This window comes from Chiloscyllium plagiosum, chromosome 17, assembly GCF_004010195.1.
Source record: "Chiloscyllium plagiosum isolate BGI_BamShark_2017 chromosome 17, ASM401019v2, whole genome shotgun sequence".
Taxonomy (NCBI): Eukaryota; Metazoa; Chordata; class Chondrichthyes; order Orectolobiformes; family Hemiscylliidae; genus Chiloscyllium; species Chiloscyllium plagiosum.
Window position 1 is genome coordinate 56,139,584 of NC_057726.1, and position 20,398 is coordinate 56,159,981.

Below are 20,398 nucleotides of genomic sequence, written 5' to 3' on the forward strand. Positions count from 1 at the left end.
ATGATTGCATTAGATAAACCCTCTGAAGTCCATAGGAAAGGGAGGATCTTAAATAGAAAACCAAAAGATTGTTTCCGTGCTGTATAACTCTGACTCTAAAATTGTTTCTCATTTCAAAATTTCTGAAGTTGAAAAGGAAGCAGTGTTCCAAAATTTGCAGGTACAGATCAAGGCAATAGGTTGTCACTGTATTTCGATGGATTGGCCAAATCTGCTTGATATTTAGTATGGACAGATGTCATGTCATCTTCTTGGAATGAGGAAGTTACAGGCTTGTCAAAAACGTGTAGGGGTTTACATTTAAAGGTGATGCATCAAGAAAGAGACTGATGTTGATCACTCATTAAAGTGCACAAGCAATGTGAGGCAAATGTAGGGGGATTTACCAGGAGTAAGACAAGGTTTTGAATTGTCTAGGTGATTGTTAACTAAATAAAGGCAGAATCCTCTTAGTTCTCCATCATTTTAGGGTTTTTGGAGAATTCCAGGTGGGAGTTTGGCCATCAGAATCTTCAAATTCCTGGGGAATTCCTACAGAGTTTGTTGTGTCTAGGATTCCATAACTCCATGTCCACTGCTCCAATGTTTATCTGGTCATTTAGAATTTCTGGGCCATGAATACCAATCTGTTGTACCCAGAATGATAAGATTTCAAATAAAACAGAGTGCATTTTTGACTTCCTGTCGGTAATGGAACAGGACATCGAGAAGGAGAGAGGAGTACGATTGAGGCCATTAAATTAAATATTGCAGGGAGAACTCAAAATGCATAGATTCAGAGTTTGAGAATTTTATTTTAATTAAAATATTGGCTAAAAAAGTAAAAATCTCAAAGAAAACTTAGTTATTTATTTTTCATTGTGTTGTCAATTTACAATGCCACTTTCTTAGGTTTCTGGAAACTTTTGGGGCATTTTATACTGAGATGATTAGACCAGCTTAATTCAAAGAGCAGAAATAATTCTTAATATCTCTCTTTAAAACAGATGGGAAGGAAGGATGTTGTTTTCAGCTTTTGCAAGCAACAGTTAGGACATTATGGGGAAGTGAGTGTGAATGCTCAGATTGTTAGCATTGTGTCATCTTCAAACATGAGCACAGCAAATCTAGGTAATTACATGTACAGTATTAATGTTACATAGTGATGAACATAAAACAAATTTATCTCCGCTGTTAATATTAGTGGAATATCTTGATGAAATTTTACATATTTTTTAATTCACTTGTGGGACATGGATGTTGTTGGCTGACCAGCATTTATTATCCTTCCTTTGTTGCCATTGAGCTGCTGCAGTTCACATGCTGTAGGTTGACCATGATTTGGATAGTGAGGGAATTCTAGGATTTTGACCCAGCAACAATTGAGGAATGGCAATATAATTTCCAAGTCAGGATGGTGAGTGGCTTGGAGAGGAACTTGCATGGTGTTTCCCATGTATCTGCTGCCCTTGTTCTTCAAGATAGGTCATCTGTCTGGAAGGTGCTGTCCAAGAGTATTTTGAGTTTCTGCAGTGTATCTTGTGAATAGTAAACACTGCTGCTACTGAGCGTTAGTGATGGAGAGAGTGGATGTTTTGTGTTGCTGAGCAAGCGGGCTGCTTTGTGCTGGATTGTGTAGTTTCTTGAGTATTGTTGAAGCTGCACTTATCCAGGTATGTGGGAGTATTCAATCACACTCCTGACTTGTGCCCTGTAGATGGTGGACAAGCTGAGTTACTCACCATGATATTCCTAGCCTCTGACCTCTTGTAGCCTCTCTGTTTTACTTGGTGAGCCCGGTTGAGTTTCTGGTCACTGGTACCTGAAGGTTGTTGATATTAGGGGATTCAGTGATGATAACACCATTGAACGTTAATGGCAGTAGTTAGACAGTCTCTTTTGGAGATAGTCATTGCCTGGCATTTGTGTGTTGCAAATGTTACTTGCCACGAGTTAGTCCAAGCCTGAATACTGCCTAAATGTTGCTTTGAACATTGACTCCTCAGATACTGAAGCAGTTACAAATGGTATTGAGCATTGTGCACTTTGATGAAGAGGAACAAAAAAGCAGAAGTGAAATTGTAGGGAGATTAGTAAGAAAAACTGTATATGATATACTGGAATAATGAAAAACCACAATTTCCTGGATTTCAGTGAGATTATTCATAAATAGCATCATGTACAATAGACCTTTCTACCTTTCCAATGAATTGTCATTTTTAACTGATAAAGATATATAAAATCCAAAAATACAACAGTTCTGTAATCAAACAAGTTAATATTGAATCAAAGATGATTTTTGAATATTGAAATGGACGACTGTAACAAGGCCACAGAATTCCATTCAAAGAGAATTTGTAAAGGAACAGAGAGTAAAGCTTAGAAAATAAATATCCAAGATTAAAATCTCAAAAGCTGTTGCATAACCACCAATAGTGAGTTGGAAAGTAGTTTGGAGGATTTTAGAGCTGCTGAAGGAGTTTAGAGATTGGGACAAGGCCACAGATGAATTTTAACATGAGAATGAGCATTTAATAAAGAGGTGTTTTGGAAGTGAATGCCTATGTGGGTCAGCAAGCACAGAAGAAGCAGACCTTGCTATGAGTCAGACACCAAGCAGCAAAGCTTTAGATGAGCAAGTTTTTGGAGGGTACAGAATAAATGGACAGCCTCAGCGTTCAAATAGTTAAGATTGGTGTTCATAAAAGCATGGATAAAAATTTCTGCAGTAGATGAGCTCTAGCCATGATTACCATTGCCAGTGTCCACTTGGTATTGTGTACATGGGCACCTTCAGGAACCAGGTACTATGTCTTGCTGCCACAGTCATCGACAGATAGTAACATCCCAATGTAGTTGGAGACTGTCAGAAGATGAAACTCAGACACACGTACATGGACACAGTTCTCGGTGTTGAAATCAAGTTTATTATCCAGTGAAAAATATAACACTCTTAGTAGAAACAGACAGTGGTTTAGTAAGCAATCTTGGCATTTATCAGTGAGACATTAAGTTTAACAAGCACATTGGCAGCAACTGGGTATCAAACTGTAGAGGTGTGGGCAACACCCTTAATACACAATAGTTACCAACCACTCAGACTGAGACATTAAGCTCACCATGGCCTCTGTCTCTCAAAGTAATGAATATTTGATATTTCCACCTCACCCCCTCAAACTATACACCATTTGTTGAGGTGGGATTGGAAGAGGGTGGGGCAAGCTAGCCATTTGCCATAAGTCTCTGCTCATTCATGAGGCACTCAAAAGATTATACTGATTGATGTGTCTCAGGCATTTCCCAAGTAGCCTCCATTGGGAGCAGCTAGGAGGAGGAATTGAGTGCTGCTGGGGCTGTTCTGCCATAGAAGCACTATCCCTGATAAACAGGTCGCTGAAGGTTACAGTTGAGATTTTCCTTTGATTAGCAGGATTATTGTGGTGCAATCTTGAAGACTTCAGGAATTTCATCACAAGGGACCAATTGCAAGTAATTATGGAATTTTTAAAAAAATATCTGTAGCAGCTTTATTAATGGCTGCAGCCAGACTTGGCACCACGAGGAATGTGCCACTTATCAAAAATATAACAATTAAGAAAATATTCATATCCATAAATAATAATTGGTCAAACTCACTGACCCAATATTTGGAATATGCCACATTTACAATAGTACTATATATTAAAATATACCATTTGAATGTTATACTTAGACCAAGGAAATTGTCAACGCCCAACATTTAAAACAAACAATCAAAATCAGAAATGTCCAAAAATCTTTGAAAATGTAAACAGGACACTAAAGGCTTATTTTATTATAAAAGCAACCATATCCCCTAACCCCATCCTGCCTTCAGCTCTTACAATCCAGGCACATAGCTTATTTGCGCCTAAATGACTACTCTTTTTAAAAAAGGAGCAAAGCAGCTATCAAAATTGAAGCCTAGATCCCCACCTGTTGGACAATAGGTGGTAACTCTCTTCTCAAATCTAGGCGAGATGGTGGGGGCAAGGGAAAGAAAGCTTTGGTTGATACTAACTATCCATCCTGGCCAAATACAAACACAGCAACTGATTCTTTCACACTGTTCCACAAATATAACATTTGTCTTATTTTAGGTTCTGTTTACAGATAAGTTAATCAAGTTATTTTTCTAAATCTATGCACCATTTTTCTGATGTTAGATTGTAAAATGTGTCCCTTTCTTCCTAAAGTCCCGTCTCTGTAATCTGGAGGATAAACCCAAGGAGCTTTAATTATTTAGACTGTTGGCATAAGAAAATTGTGTTACATCATTTACAACTTTAAACAGATTCCTGAACCAGAAGGAGTCAAGTTATCAGCAGTTTCATGGGAATGGAATAAGGAAAAGGGAAGAAGGACAACTTCTTAATTCAATAAGCTTGGAAAGGTTACAAAATGGTTTAGGAGAAAAACTTCATAAAAGGTAGGGCATTCAAAATTGGGGCAAAGAGAAATGGCTTTTGTTGGGAGGAGGAAGAGTAAATTGAAGTGTTAGGCCTCACCAGCTCTGACAAAACCCACAAGTGAGATAAGGCACAGAGACAGACACAATTAAATTATCAAAATATTGCACAACAGTACTCTTAATATTCTTCACTGGAAGTCAGAAGTTAAACAATTCTAACCAGAGGCTCGAAAAAGGTCAAATAATTATATCAGAATCATTTAGTGCAGCTATCCACAACAAAAAAAGAGAGACTTCAGCTGTAGGAAAAGACATCATTTTCCGCTCCATTTGAAGTGTCAACTCAAAAACAGGTCCAGAAAAGGAGCATTCAAAAGTAGTAAAAAGCAGATTCAAAATTAGGAAGACAGTCAGTACCAGGCTAGTCAATAACAATGTGTCAAATAAGCTAATGGGGGTAGGATATTTAAAACACCATTTGGATGTTAAAAAGAGAAGAGCTTTGCATACTCGAGGAATGTACCTTAGTGGACTGAATGTCTGTCACATCCATGCTTTTGTACTTAAATCAGCATATTGTCCACGGTCATTCCAATGATAACCCTCATCAGTACAGATCCTTTACACTTCTTGTTAATGCACCTTAATTCTACCTTCAGAAAAGCACACTAATGTAATTCTTCAATTAATCACACTTTGCTTATTAGTTCATATGAGATGGATACTAAAATGGCTCAGGAAGTGTGTAAAGATCCCAAGCACTATGATAGATGGGCTTGGTGGTCAGAAGCATGCACATCCATCTTGCTGATAAAAGATACAAAAACTAGCCTTTCTATAAACCCTCCTTATATACAACACATTGTGTGTGTGTGTGTGTGGGGGGGGGTCCGTCATTTGAAAATGAGACTTACAATGAAAACAATTCAAGAACCACTGTCCTTTCAGAAGCAGTCAAGGGTGAGGTTTATCTTCAGGCATCCCATTTGGTTAAAGGGTTCAGCAAAAGCACCTGTCTATTAGGGCTGTGGCTAAATCCATTTCCCAGGAAGTAATGGGCATGGTCTGATCTAATCCCTAAATGTTTGGAAAGAATAAACAGCCTCTGCTCCTGTTTCACTTCTCAAACTACACTGCCACAAGACAATCCACAGAGGCTCTGTCGTGGTACACAACCTTTGGTTCAAAGGGGTCAATTGGGACTTGTTACTTTACATTTAAAACAATCTATTGTTAATAACGTGCCTCCAAGGTATGGCATACCTCCATGATAGGTGGGACTTAGGGAGTGACCTAGGCCCATAGGTAGAGACATTAGTGTCTGCCACAAGAGCCCCCTTATTACTTCATATGTTGACTACCCGACTTCAGTTAAAATACAGTCCAACATATATGGCGGAACAGGTCAAGGGCCTACTTTCAACTCCTACTTTCCCAGCTAACACTGTCAAAACTGGAAAAGGTCCCAAAATGAACACCATTAACCTCAGAAATGTGGAAAACAGCTCACTTTGCAACTATCTGATTTATACATGCACTGTTCTGGAGTGACGTGAGAGTTAGTTTCACTACTCCTATAGCCCCTTACAGGAGGAAATTTAGTCTTATTTTTACACAGCTTATGCTCTAATAAAGCCAGATATCAAACATTGTTTGAAACAGATACATTAGACAGTATTCATAGACGATGCTGTGCCTCAGATCACCAGGAAAACATGGCGCAACTATAAAAATAAAAAGGGAGCTTTCTCTCATCCAGAATTCAAAACAGAGGCAGATTAAATAGCATTTTTTTGATGTAGGATATTGTAGTGAGGTTGGACAGCATATCAATATGTTCATTTGAACGCAATTCCTTCATATGGACTTTGCCTTTCTGTTTCCCTTTCCAGTTTTGGCACCGAAGAGCACTCACTAGGTTGACTGTGCCATCACCATCACCGTAGTGCACTTTGGGCTCCTGGTCAGGGAAAACATCGTAATGAAAGGACTCAGGTGTTTGTATTCCAGTTCCATACAAGCAGTATATTGTTACCCCTGGGGCAGTCAAGTTGTACACCAGTGATTCAGTGTTTTGCCGCATGAGCCAGCCATCTTTAAAGTTGATGTCCTGGTAGAATTTCTGATAGTCCTTCATTGTATAATTGTGTGTTGGTGTGGTGACAAAAATTGTGTCCACCGACCAGGTATTGTTGTAAGGAAGTAGCCAGTTTGTGGAGACAGCAGTCCGTTGCTGTTCACGGATCTTCAGTGGGCTGATGACAGGAATTCGATCATTGTCTCCTGTGAAGTTAAGCAAAGTGCTTTAGCGGTTTTGGACATTTAGATTAGACTAGATTACTTACAGTGTGGAAACAGGCCCTTCGGCCCAACAAGTCCACACCGACCCGTCGAAGCGCAACCCATCCAGACCCATTCCCCTACGTTTACCCCTTCACCTAAAACCACGGGCAATTTAACTTGGCCAATTCACCTAACCTGCACATTTTTGGACTGTGGGAGGAAACCCACGCAGACACAGAGAGAACGTGCAAACTCCACACAGAGAGTCGCCTGAGGCAGGAATTGAACCCGGGTCTCTGGCGCTGTGAGGCATCAGTGCTAACCACCGTGCCACCCACCACAGGCAGCACAGCACAGCACAGAAATAAGACCAGTTGGGTCAAATGGCCTATGATAGCATTAGGTTCCATAAAGAACTTCTCCCATCTCCTTTATTTCCTTTCTCCTTCTATCCATTAGTGACATTTGCCTCAACCTGTCCAGAATATTGCCTGGACCACATTTGAAACACTCTGAAGAAAAGTGCTGAAAATAATGTCACCTTATGGAGGAAAAAAATTGAAATCCTTAAAAATAAAAGTAAAACTAAGGAAGTTTTCAACAAAGAATTCATCCCCCCACTCTCCCTGGTGAGTGTTAGCCATTACTTAGAATAATTCAAACCAGTCCCACTACCCTTCCATCTTCTGAATAAAATGCTTACCTTTTCTTTCTGGATACAGTTGACTCTGCCTCAACCATCCACTGCCACTTAGTAACCATCGTACACCCCAATATATAATATTTTAGTCTGACCACAAATGAAATTAAGACTCCTGCTAACACACTTGATTCATAATGCTAACAATGAGGATCGCCACAGGACACTTTCATTTTTCTGGATGACTGATCTCATGACCTACCTGTAGCCAGCACTCGCAAAGTCTTCGACACACCTCCCCAAGGAGCCCCCAGTGCAAAATAACATTTAATATACTTGTCTTTCCACTCCTGGGGCTGATGGTTGAGGAAGTAAAGTGTGTAGAGGTTTCCCATGCTGTGTGCAATCAGGACAACAGGGCTACCATACTGTTCATACATGGATTCAATCATCTTCTGCAGCTCTTTAAAAAATGGGCCATTTTCATCTGGGGATTAAAACAGAAGGGAGAATGTACTGCGCTGTTTGAAAACAAACTGACCTTTTTCTCAGGCCTTCCAACAAAATTGACCTCAGAAATATTCTCTCAAAAATAATTGTCTTATTTCATTTTAACATCGTAATGATGTGTAAACATTAAAAAAAAACGATGTTAGCTCCACCAATCTATAAAAATACATCAAGACAAATGCATAACAATATTTAAATATTAATAAAATACACCCAATTGGTACCTTAGTGCAGGGACAGAAGTGAACAAATTGATAGAAGCAACAATGGATGTTGAGGTAATGTGGGAGATAGAAAGGTATCACAAACCTGATCAACAAGAGAAACATTTTGAAAAGATTTAGAAGTGCCTTTCAACAATGGTGGAGGGAAGTTGGGAAGGTATGCAGAAAACATCAGTGTTGAAAGACCACAAAGCACACCAGGCTTAGTGCAGGCAGCAAGCTTAGATGTACACAAGTCCTTGTAGAGGAGGACTTTACCTGTCTGCCAATATGTAGAATTTAATGAATGGCTGAATTTTGAACATTGCTGATTTATGGAAGGAGAAAGAAGAGTCAAGCAAGACAAGAGCAAAGCAAAATCTATCGATGGCAAAATGGATTTCAGTCGCAGTGACTAGGGTGGAGGGGGAGGCGGAATTAAGAAATATGTCAGTTGCTAATGTACCAATTACATATCTTTACAGATTTCAAAATAAAGGCAGAACAGTGTTGCTGACTGGGGAGGTTCCCTTGATTTTTCTCAAATTGCGAGATGCACGTAGGAATTCCTCCCTGATACCGAGACTGGTGAATACACTGCCAGGGCTGTCACTACACAGGCTGGAGAGAGACAGGGCAAAAGAAAAGCAGAAAAAAGGTCAAACAGGCACCACTGAAATGAAGCAGTACTCAATGTCACCTGATTTTCCCTCTGAAAATTCAGTAAACCATGTTTGAAGTCCAGAATTAATCTCCTGGTCTTTCTAAAAAGAGATTAAAAATCTGCCCTATGTCTAAAAACACCTATAGAAAGAACATTGCCAAACTCTCTGATCTCATTGGTGGTTTGGACAGAATGCTTCCCTTGACCTATGACACAATGGAAAAGGTTTTACAGTTTGATTAGATTAGATTCCCTACAGTGTGGAAACAGGCCCTTCGGCCCAACCAGTCCACACCGACCTTCCGAACAGTAACCCACCCAGACCCATCTCCCTCTGACTAATGCATCTAACACTATGGGCAATTTAGCATGGCCAATTCACCTGACTGGCACATCTTTGGATTGTGGGAGAAAAGCGGAGCACCCAGAGGAAACCCACACAGACATGGGGAGAATGTGCAAACTCCACAGACAGACAGACAGTCACCCAAGGCTAAAATCGAACCTGGGACTCTGGTGCTGTGAGGCAGCAGTGCTAACCACTGAGCCAACATGCTGCCCTTTAAATGTTTGATTTATCTTGAATGTTTGCACCAATAAAAAATAATAAATCAATCATAATAAACTATTTTGTTCTGAAGCACATGCCTGGTTACCTCCACCCAACTAGCCAGGAATTTACCAGAGGGAGGATGCACTCCTCCTTCTAAAACCCTACAGCCTGAGATGCACACTTCTTCACTTACTGGGTGCCCGGCGCCAATCATAGGGAGCACCTCGGACATCTTCGTCTCTCAAGTAACCCCATTCCACCATAGACTTCACCAGAGTATAGAAGTAAATCCCTGTAAAACAAGAAAGAGACAGTGACCCAGGTGGAGGCCAGTTACTGTTTAGTTAAGCAACATTTGTCCTCAGTTCTGTAGTAACTCCAGTACATTTCTGCAGCCTTTAATTGGATTCATCACCAAAACAAAACAAAAACTCCTTGAGATGACAGAGATTGAGAGAGAGATAAAGGGAATTTATTTTGGCACAAGGGGCTAAGAATCTTTGAATATTTTTAAGGAAGGGGTAGATATTGACAAGAGGGTGAAAGGTCATTGGGAGTTTAAGGGTCGAGGGGCATATTCCTGCTCCTAATTTGTACATACATAAGATGTGAAGTCAATTGTGGAATGCAGAAAATTGACCAGGATTATTTCATGGGAGTTAGTGGGTTGAAGGTATCTTCACTGTGAAGACCTTGCTGAAGATACACACTGCTAATGACAGAATTGAAGATGAAACAGTAGAGATCAGTGACATCTATACTTTACCCCTCCCTTATCTATAGGGAGAATAAAGCTGCTTGGTATGCAATTTTAACAGCAGAAGTTACTGCACTGTGGGTTCTATGTCCCTCAAAATGGCACCTTGGGTGCAAAATGCAACTCATTTTGCAGTCAAATTTTAAGTGTGTTGCTGCTCAAAATAATTTCCATTTCTTTGAACTTAATCTGCCAATAATTAATATAAGCAGGCAGCCTCACAGTGTGGAATTGTATATAAATAAATACATCGAAAAATTCCTTGATGTTATTCAGGTGGTAATTTGGTGCAGTTTGATTAATGGGTCAATCATAAAATGTTTGCATTTTTATGGGATGGGTGGGGGTGGGATAAAGAGTCCAGAACTAGAGGTCATAAGTTTTGGCTGAGAAGGGAAAGATTTAAAAGGGACCTAAGGGGCAACTTTTTCATGCAAAAGATGGTCCGTGTATGGAATGAGCTGCCACAGAAAGTGGAGGAGGCTGGTACAATTACAATATTTAAAAGGTATCTGGATGGGTACATGAATAGGAAGGGTTTAGAGGGATATGGACCAAGTGCCGACAAATGGGACTAGATTAATTTAGGATATCTGGTTGGCATGGACGAGTTGGACTGAAGGATCTGATTCTGTGCTGTACGTCTCTATGACTCCAGTGGAGTTCTGCAGTGGTCAGTGTTGGGACCACAGCTATTCATTTGGTATGGTAACAATCTGGATAAAGGAATGGAGGGTATTTTTGCCACATTTGCAGATGACACAAAGATAGATTGAGGGATGGAGTTTTGAGGAAGAGGGAGGCTGCCAAAGGACTTGGACAGGTTAGGGGAGTGGGAAATCAATGGCAAAGTGAGAAGTTAGGAACTTCAATAGGAAGAAAAAGAGACAGACTATTTTCTAAACAGGGAAAGGCTTCAATAATCTGAAGTACAAAGGGACTTAAAAGTCCTAGTTCAGGATTCTCTTAAGGTTAACATGCAGATTCAGTTAGGAAGGCAAATTCAATATTAGCATTCATTTCGAGAGGGCTAGAATACAACAGCTGGGATGAAATGCTGAGACTGCATAAGGCTCTGGGTCAGAGCACGTTTGGAATATTGAGAATAGTTTTAGGACACTTATCTAAAGAAGAATGTGCTGGCATTAGAAGGGGTTCAGAGGAGGTTTAAAGAATGATCCTGGGGATGAAGGTCTTGTCACACGAATAGCGGTTAAGGGTCTGTATTCGGAGTTTCAGAAAATGAGGAGGATCTCATTGAAACTTTCAGAATATGAGAGGCCCATAGTGAGTGGACATGGAGAAGATGTTTCCAGTAATAGGAGAGACTAGGACTTGAGGGCACAGCCTCAAATGAAGGGATGACCTTTCAGAACTCAGAGGAGGAGGAATTTCTTCAGATAGTGGATGTTAAACTGTGGAAGTCATTGCCACAGAGGGCTGTGGAGGCCAAGTCATTGAGTGTATTTAAGACAGAGATAGATAGGTTCGTGATTAGAAAGGGGATAAAGGCTTACAGGGAGAAGACAGGAGAATGGGATTGAGAAACGTATCAGATTCTATTGAATGGTGGAATAGACTTGATGGGCCAAATGACTTAATTCTGCTCTTACATCTTTTGGTCTTTTAGAATTGACTGGTGGTCACTCTTAGCGATATTGTCATGGACAGATGCACCAGCAGCCAACAGGTTGGTAAAGACGAGGGCAAATATCTTTCCCCTTTTGTTGGTTTCCTCACCAGCTGCTGGACAGGGTCTGCTGCAGGTATGTCCTTTAGGACACGACCAACTTGATCAGTAGTATTGGTCCGAGCCACTCTTGGGTGGTGGACATTGAAGATCCACCACCCAGAATACATTCTGCACTTTTGCCACCCTCAGTCCCTGTGTTGTTAAACATGGAGGAGCAGCAATTCATTAGCTGAGGGAGGATGGTACGTGGTAAACAGGAGGTTTCCTTGCCTGTTTAACCTGAAACCACAAGACTTCATGTGGTCTGTAATCAATATTGAGGATTCTCACAGCAACTCCCTCCTGAGTGTACACCACTGTGCTGCCACTTCTGGTGGGACAGGACATACCCAGGGATGATAATGGTGATGGTCATTCTTGGACATTGAGTGTAAGATATGATTATGTCAGCCTGTTGCTTGGCTAGTCTGAGACAACTCTCTCAATTTTGGCACTAATCCCACCCCACCCCATCGTCTGCAAGATTTGTTGTATTCAAAACTATGAGGCGTTCTGATGGGACAGATGACAAAAAAAATATTTTCAGTGGCAGGATAACTGACGACCTAGAGGACAGAGATTTAAAATAAATGTCAAAAAAAAGCGAAGAGGGAAAAAAAGGAGGGGAAAAGATCTTGATGTGGATCTGGAAGACCCTTCCTGAAAGGGTAATAGAAGCAGATTCAACCATTTCCAAAAATTAAACAAATCCTTGACTTAAAATAAATTTAGTCAAACAAAAAGCTATTTCAAAACAATTGGAATAAACAGAATGGACTGACTGGCCTCTTCCTGCACTGAGAGAGATTCCACACAAAGACTTTCTCAAGCTTCTCTTGTTCTGTCTAATTCCACTGGAAACCAAGCCTGTAATGCATTTTGACAGGAATTACCCCCGGGGCCCGCTGCCTCCCCAATGTTAATGTGTGGCTTGATAGAGCTTTGGGACTCAGCCACAAAAACCTTTGTTCGTCACAACCTCATGACTGCTTTCACAGCTGTGACACACCAGGCATGCACAGAAGGAATTTGTGTAATGGGGCAGTGAGTGATCTGGAAAAATACTTGACTGATTTGCAAATGGACATACAGGGTATATTAGAACAGGTGATCAATAGCTTGGTTAGGTAGATGGATCTTAACTATCTTGAAGGAGGGGCAAAAAGGTAAAAGAGCTGGAAAGGTTTAGGGAGGATCTCCAGAGTCGAGGGCAGCTGAAGGAAGGAGAATCTATAATAGCAAAGATATCCTAAGTAAATCACACAGAATCTGTTTAGGAAATAATCATCACTGGCTAAGACAAACATGTTTAAAACATGAAGTATATGCAGAAAACAAATCTGAATGAAATATGACCATGTGATGTGGATAAACAAGAATGCCTTTTTAAACTGTGTATAACTAGGTCAATCAATGTCATAAATGACGCTGGCATTCTACAATTACAGCAAAGCTTCTGCCTTTGTGCCTTCAATAGGTGCCTACTTACTAACTCAGTGGATTATTTCATGTGGTCCCTCTCGGCTATTCTCTTCTCAAGTCGGTCACCACTATTCCATTTGGGTCAGCTGCTTTCTATCCTGATTTGCTGATACTTACATCTTTGTTCTGATTGATTGGATTCTATTCCTGGAGAAAGTGAGGACTACAGATGCTGGAGATCAGAGCTGAAAATGTGTTGCTGGAAAAGCGCAGCAGGTCAGGCAGCATCCAAGGAGCAGGAGAATCGACGTTTCGGGCATGAACCCTTCTTCAGAAGGGCTTTCCTGAAGAAGGGCTCATGCCCGAAACGTCGATTCTCCTGCTCCTTGGATGCTGCCTGACCTGCTGCGCTTTTCCAGCAACACATTTTCAGCTCTGGATTCTAATCCTACCAACTTTGTTTCTGATGACAGCCTTGGCTCAACGGTTACCTCTCAGGCAGTAGGTCTTGGTCCAAATGATACACTAGATATTAAAACAATCTTCACTGCCACTCTGGTTCAGTACTGAGGGGCTGCTACACTGTCAGAGGTGCTTTGTTTCAGATAAGACTTTAAACAAAGGCTCTATTTGCCCTCTCAGAGGGGCACAAAAGTTCCACATAGACGACTTCAAAGATAAACACTAAAGCTTAGTGTGTTGTGTAAAAAGGCATTAGGAATGTGGAGCATCGTTGCGATATCACATCACTGTGTATGACTGGGCAGCTGCACTTGCTGACATGAAGGAGCACATGCATTAGCAGCAATGGGTCTCAAATGTAAATACACATCACTATTAATTGGCATGTTTAATGCTATTTCAATGAAGAGTATATCAGTCAGAGTGTAAAATAAAATACAACTTTTATTTAACTTTTAAAATCGGCATAACAACATACTCACTCGGTAATAACTGGCGGTGTGTCAGTCACAAATGCCAATTAAATGTACAATTTTAACAAATAAGGATAATGGTGTTTAGTGGTGATATACATTTAGGGTGAAACAAAGTGCAGTTTTTCTTTTATTGTTCTCTAATCTGTTTGACATTGTGTGCCTCTGTGTGATATGTTGGTGTCAGCAAACAGATCCTAAACAGACGTAGTGGATGGAGTTAGGAAACACTAGAAGAAAAGGACCTCTTGTGATGTAGTTAGAGTGCCCTATTTCTGGGCTAGAAGACCATCTGTTCTAGACATGCATAATACCAGTTTGATTTAAAAATATCTATATGAGAAGGAATACCTGGTACTATGCACCAGACCACACTATAACATAGACATGAACACACAAAGACAGATTAGTCCCTTCCTAATGTAATTATAAGAAAGAGCCTGGTAATATCTATAATATTAAATATTCTTGTATATGGTGATCAATGTACAATAGAGTTACTTTGAAGTCTCAGCCTGAAGACAATGCTTGACTTTGCTTTCTCCTCAACAATCTGATCCCAAATGCAGTTAATTGTCAATTGTGCACTCCACAACCACTTGATGAAGGAATGGTGATCCGAAAGCTAGTGCTTCCAGTTAAATCTGTTGGACTATAACCTGGTGTTGTGTGATTTGTAACTTGTTTCAATGGCTCTGTGACAGTATGTTAAGGTATTTACTTATTGGGCAAGCTGCAGTCCGCACACTTGTCCTTTGGATTCCCCTGCCCTTTGGTTCTTTTCCCTCAGCTTCACACTTGACTTTCCTGGTCATTATCACTCCAGCTCTGAATCTTGCTTCCAGTTCTACATTTTATACCCAAAAAACCCTAAAATAAACTAAAACTGTGCAGAATCATTTCATGGTCCACCGTAGCCAACACTACAAACACTGAAGAATGGTGTCACACATGTCTTTTTAAAGCAGCACTAGTTAAAGAGAACCTGAAAAGCTATTGGAAAGTTTCAAAATTATAGGTTAGTCTCCAAAACAAAAGACTTGCTCCATGTTAAGAATTTGTTGACACTTGCACTGTTTTTGTTCATGTCAAATACACTGGTTTAATTACCCAAGGTAACATTTACTTCTTGCAAATGAAAATGTGACCTTAATATGCAGGGGAGCTTCATTAATATGCTGCCAAAAAATGGCCACCTTTATTGTCAGTGATGGACACTGTCCTTTAGATTTCCTGATGCATTATCAAGACATCAGATCTAATGACCTACCAAGAAAACTAGAAGCTCAAGAAAAGAGACTTATCACAACAGTGTATTTTACGTCATTGCAGTCCAAATTCAACAAACCAAGTACTTTGTCGGTCAACTCCAGATAAATAACTTTAAACCACTAGAGGTTGTCTTTAAAGATTTACACCCGAAATATCACATTCATCTTGTTAAAACTGACCAACAGTCCTTTTGCTAGGATCCAGGAATTCCAGGGGGTAGGTTTTACCAAATCCAGGGATTCGCACATCAACTCCGGGTGGTGTTTGTGTGGTCTTAGTTGTCGTGTTGTAAATCAACCTTAAAAACAAAAGAAGAAATTACAAGAATATAATTGAATTCAGTTCCTGCTATTTCTTGTTCAAATCATTCTATAAATGCAAACATTACTGGTAAAAACAGCATTTACTGTCCATCTTCAATTGTCCTTATGAAGGTGGCGATGAACTATCTTCCCAAATACAACTGGGTGACTTGCAAAGCCAGTTCAGAGGGCATACAGGCTAGGTAAGGACAACTTAAAAAAAGGACGAGTCAATCAGAAGGGGTTTTATGTCAATTACTTTTATAATAAAGGATATACAGATGACATGAAACCAATTGAAGTGAACTCTGCATCAAATGAAATTGAAGGTCCTAGTTTCATAGTCGTAATTGTTAAATCACTAAATTTGAAATGTAATTAGCTGAATTGAAATTCTCCAGCCTTCATAGTGGGATTTTAACTCTTGTCTCTGGGTTATAAATCCAGTAACATAACCACTATGTATGGGGAGGTGGATGTTTTGTGGTAAGGTCACTGGACTAACAAGCCAGAGACTCAGGCTATTGGGCTGGGAGATGGATTTAAATGTTGCAACCAGTGGAGTTTAAACTCAATTAATAAGTCTGGAATTATAAAACTATTTTCATGGTTATTGTAAATAATTGAGAAAACCCATCCAAAGCATTAATGTCCTTTACGAATCAAAACCTAAGGTTACCTGGTCTGGCCTACATGTAACTCTAGACTCAGCAACATAGTTGGTGCTCAACTTACCCTCTAAAGTGCCTGAGATAATTAAAGGGAAATTAGGAATGGGGAACAAATGCTGCAAAAAACAAAATGAAGAAAAAGTGTTATTAGACCCTAGCAGGTCCTCCCAATTGCTCTCTCATTCCATGCCATTGCCTCCTGCTCAATTCTAAAGTTTGCAGAGGCCTTCAGTCCTGTGCACACATCAGATTGCCTGCACACATCAGATTGCCAAAGCAAAGTTCACTATTTTCCCAAAGCACTAACTGAAAGCCTGTCAACAGTATTGCAGCTGACATTGATAAGTTTCATGAGAGCATCTTGTCTCTTATTTCAGATAAGATTGTACTTGAAGCCACTTGGTTAACAGTGCATGGCAAACAACAAGTCAGATCACCTGTTCTGTCAGTCATCCCCATCTGAAAGTCACCTTCAATCTCACTTGATGCAGAGTTTGCTTCAACTGGATTCATAGCACCTGCTCATCCTTTATAACAAAAGCTCTGAATCACTCCATATCCAAAAAATGTAATTTTATGAATGAAAATCTTACATCTGGAAAGAAAGATCTTGCATAACATGTTATTGAGGAGGACGACTGTTTATTCAACTGGTGATAAAACAACAATTCCAGTATTAGAATTCTAGAATATGATGTGGAGGAGACTGGAGTGGATAAAGTTAAAAATCACACAACACCAGGTTATATAGTCTAACAGGCTTTCGGAGCGCTGCTCCTTTGTCAGGTAGCTAGTGGGGCAGGATCATAGGACACAGAATTTATAATAAAAGATCAAAGTGTCATACAACAGATGCAAAATATTGAACAAGCTTACATTGCTGTTAAGTCTTTAATCACTTAAAATGGGGATGCAGGTTTCAAGTGATTAATATGCAAATCCCAGAATTTCTTTCAAAGCCACAGCCTCAAGATAACTTAATGTTTTATTTAAAAAAAGTTACAAATGGAATTGAGGACTAAATTTGCATCCCAATATGCTAACAGTTTCATGCACAAAGTTCTCCAAACAGCACTATATACCAAATATATTGATGACATCTTCTTTCTCTGCACCCACGGCGAGGAGTCACTGAAACAACTGCACAGTCACATCCCACCATCAGACTTACCATGGACTACTCTTTTGAATCAGTCTCATTCCTGGGCATATGCATCTCCATCAAGGATGGCACCTCAGCACCTTACTTTACAGCAAGCCCATGGATAACTGCACAATGCTACACTTCTCTAGCTGCCACTGTAAACATATTAAAACAGCCATTCTCTACAGACAAACTCTTCACATACACAGGATCTGTTCAGATGAGGAGGAACATGACAGACACATGAAGGTGCTGAGGAACAGGATATGATGCTCAACTCATCAATTGCCAGTTCCAACATGCCACAGTGAGAAACCGTAATGACCTCCTCAGGAGAGAGGCATGGGATGCAACCGACAGGGTACCCTTCGTTGTCCAGTACTTCCTGGGAGCGGAGAAACTATGCCATGTTCTTCACTGCCTGCAACACATTATCGATGAGGATGAGCATCTCACCAAGATCTTCCCTAAGCTTCCACTCCACACCTTCAAACAACTGCCAAATCTTAAACAGACCATTGTTCACAGTAGACTGCCCAGCCTTCAGGACAACATCGACCACAATACTATCCAACACTGTCATGGCAACTACTGCAAAATGTGTCAAGAATGTCGACATGTACGTGGAGACACCACGCACCACATACATGAGCAGGTACTCATGCATTTGTCCAACGTTTTCTATCTCATACGCTACAGGCAAGAATGCCCAGAGGCAGGGTACATTGGTGAGACCAGGCAGATGCTACAACTGATGAACGGACACCGTGCAACAAATGCCAGACAGGGATGTTCCCTCCCAGTCGGGGAACACTTCAGCAGTCAAGGACATTTGGCCTTGGATCTTTGGATGACCGTCCTCCAAGGCCGACTTTGTGAAATCCAAAATGGCCGAGCAGAGGCTGATAGCCAAGTTCGGTACCCATGAGGAGGACCTCAACTGGGACCTTGGGTTCATGTCACACCACAGGTGATCCCACTACACTATATACTCACACACAAGCACATATACTCACGATCACACTCACACAGACCCTCTCTCTCACACACACACACATACATCACACATATATCTCGTCATACTCGCACACACACAAATCAATGGGATGAATTTGCAGATTTGTATTTGCAAATTCGTTCTATTTTGTTCAAAAAGTACAAAATCTGTAGGCAGTCAGTCCATGTGACATTTTATAAAGTCCTACTTTGGAAAAAGAAACAGTCTAACTCAAGGTTGGGATACAGACAGACTCTAACTTTACACCTTTAACGCATTGTCTGAGCAGAGAGGTCACTTTTTAAAAAATAAAACCTTAAGTCATCTTGGGGCTGTGACTCGAAAGAAGTTCTAAGATTTACATATTAATGATTCAAACCCTGCATCCCCATTCCAAGTGATTAAAGACTTATAGGTTTGTTCAATACTTTGCATCAGTTGTATGACACTTTGAACTTTTACTATAAATTCTGTGTCCTATGATCCTGCCCCACTAACTCCCTGACGGAGGAGCAGTGTTCCGAAAGCTTATACTTTCAAATAAATCAGTTGGACCATAACCTGTTGTTGTGTAATTTTTTAAAAAACGTAATTCTAGAATAGTACTAGTAAGAAAGCAGCTGCTTCCCAGCACCATGGCTTAGGTGGTTAAAGCAGTAAACAGGAGATCCTGGTTCAAATTCCAGCTATGTCTGTAACTCACTTCAAAAGATTCCTTGTTTAAACTTCTCTGAAATGCCAGGTTGTTATGGAATGCTGGTGATGTAGAACAAATTGTTGTTATATTAAGTAATGATATGTTATATTCAAAATCCCATCCTCTCAGTAAATGACATTACAGGAGAGAATGTTTGCACAGAAGGATACAAGTACAGGTTTGCCCCACTATCCGAAAGTAGAGCGTTCCTATGAAACCTTTTGTAAGCCAAAATGGCGTAAAGCGAAGAAGCAATTACTTCTCTCGAAAAAGTGAAAATCTTCTTCAGATTTCTTTCGATAAGCAAAAACAGGTACGTTAAAGCGAAGTGGCAGAAAGCGAACTTTCAAAAAGCGGGGGATACCTGTATTTCTACAGAACACTCCAACTCTTCACGGTTGTTCAAAAAGCGATCTAATCTAGAAACGAGTGGTGCACCAAACCAGGGCAAAAAGAAAAAGAATGTATTTTTTAATTATGAATAAACCTCTGTTGATCTCAAGGTCCGAAGCTAAGACAGGATGAGGTGACGACATAGGCAAGAGGACCATTGATAAACAGCCATTTAAAGTAATTGATATTAAGTTGGGTTTAAATGAATGCAGTTACAAAATGAAACAGAAGTTATGATCTCCTGATTTATTGTGCAATGGAGAAACTTGTAATCCAATTGATTTGGTGTTAAAATTGGAACAGTACAGTAAGTTAATGCATAAGTTCCAGACTTTGTGAAAAATTAGTCAGACCACCTTGACACCCACACAGAGGAAAAGTAGTAAAATTAGTTTCCAAGACTTCTGTATCAGCCACCAATTCAAAAGGACCAAAGAAGGTGGCCACTGTTTCCTAGTTAAAGCTCAGTCAGGGACTTGTACAAGGTTTGTTTTATATTTGTTCATGCTGCAGTACATCCGAACTCAACATTTGCTTTGTTATGAGCGTTCAGATGTTTGTGCTCTAGGACACTCAAATCCATCTTCTCCACAGCCATGAACCAGTATCGTATACACTTGGTTTTGACATTGGCCCTTTCCACTGGTTTAACAGATTTATCTGGGGAATACCGATGAATGCCAGACTTGGGAATTCCCCCAAAATATTTAAACCTGGCTGCAATCTATTCCCACTAAAGATTCTAGAATGAGCACAAATTAGTCTGCACCACATTGTGATGAGTTTGTATTGACCTCTAACAAAATAATTTAACA

The 20,398-nt window shown here is 40.2% G+C and overlaps 1 protein-coding gene across 1 annotated transcript in view; it reads right to left on the reverse strand.

The window, feature by feature from the left end:
* Positions 1-2,886: 2,886 nt before the first annotated feature.
* The window catches only part of pla2g15 (phospholipase A2, group XV), a 44,613-nt gene continuing 27,101 nt past the window's right edge, over positions 2,887-20,398 (reverse strand). The window contains exons 3-6 of the mRNA XM_043707167.1: positions 15,559-15,677; positions 9,455-9,553; positions 7,594-7,818; positions 2,887-6,691 (exon numbers count right to left, since the gene is read on the reverse strand). Of these exons, the coding sequence (XP_043563102.1) occupies positions 6,171-6,691; positions 7,594-7,818; positions 9,455-9,553; positions 15,559-15,677 (964 nt within the window). The 3' untranslated portion in view covers positions 2,887-6,170. The remainder of the gene's footprint in view (positions 6,692-7,593; positions 7,819-9,454; positions 9,554-15,558; positions 15,678-20,398) is intronic.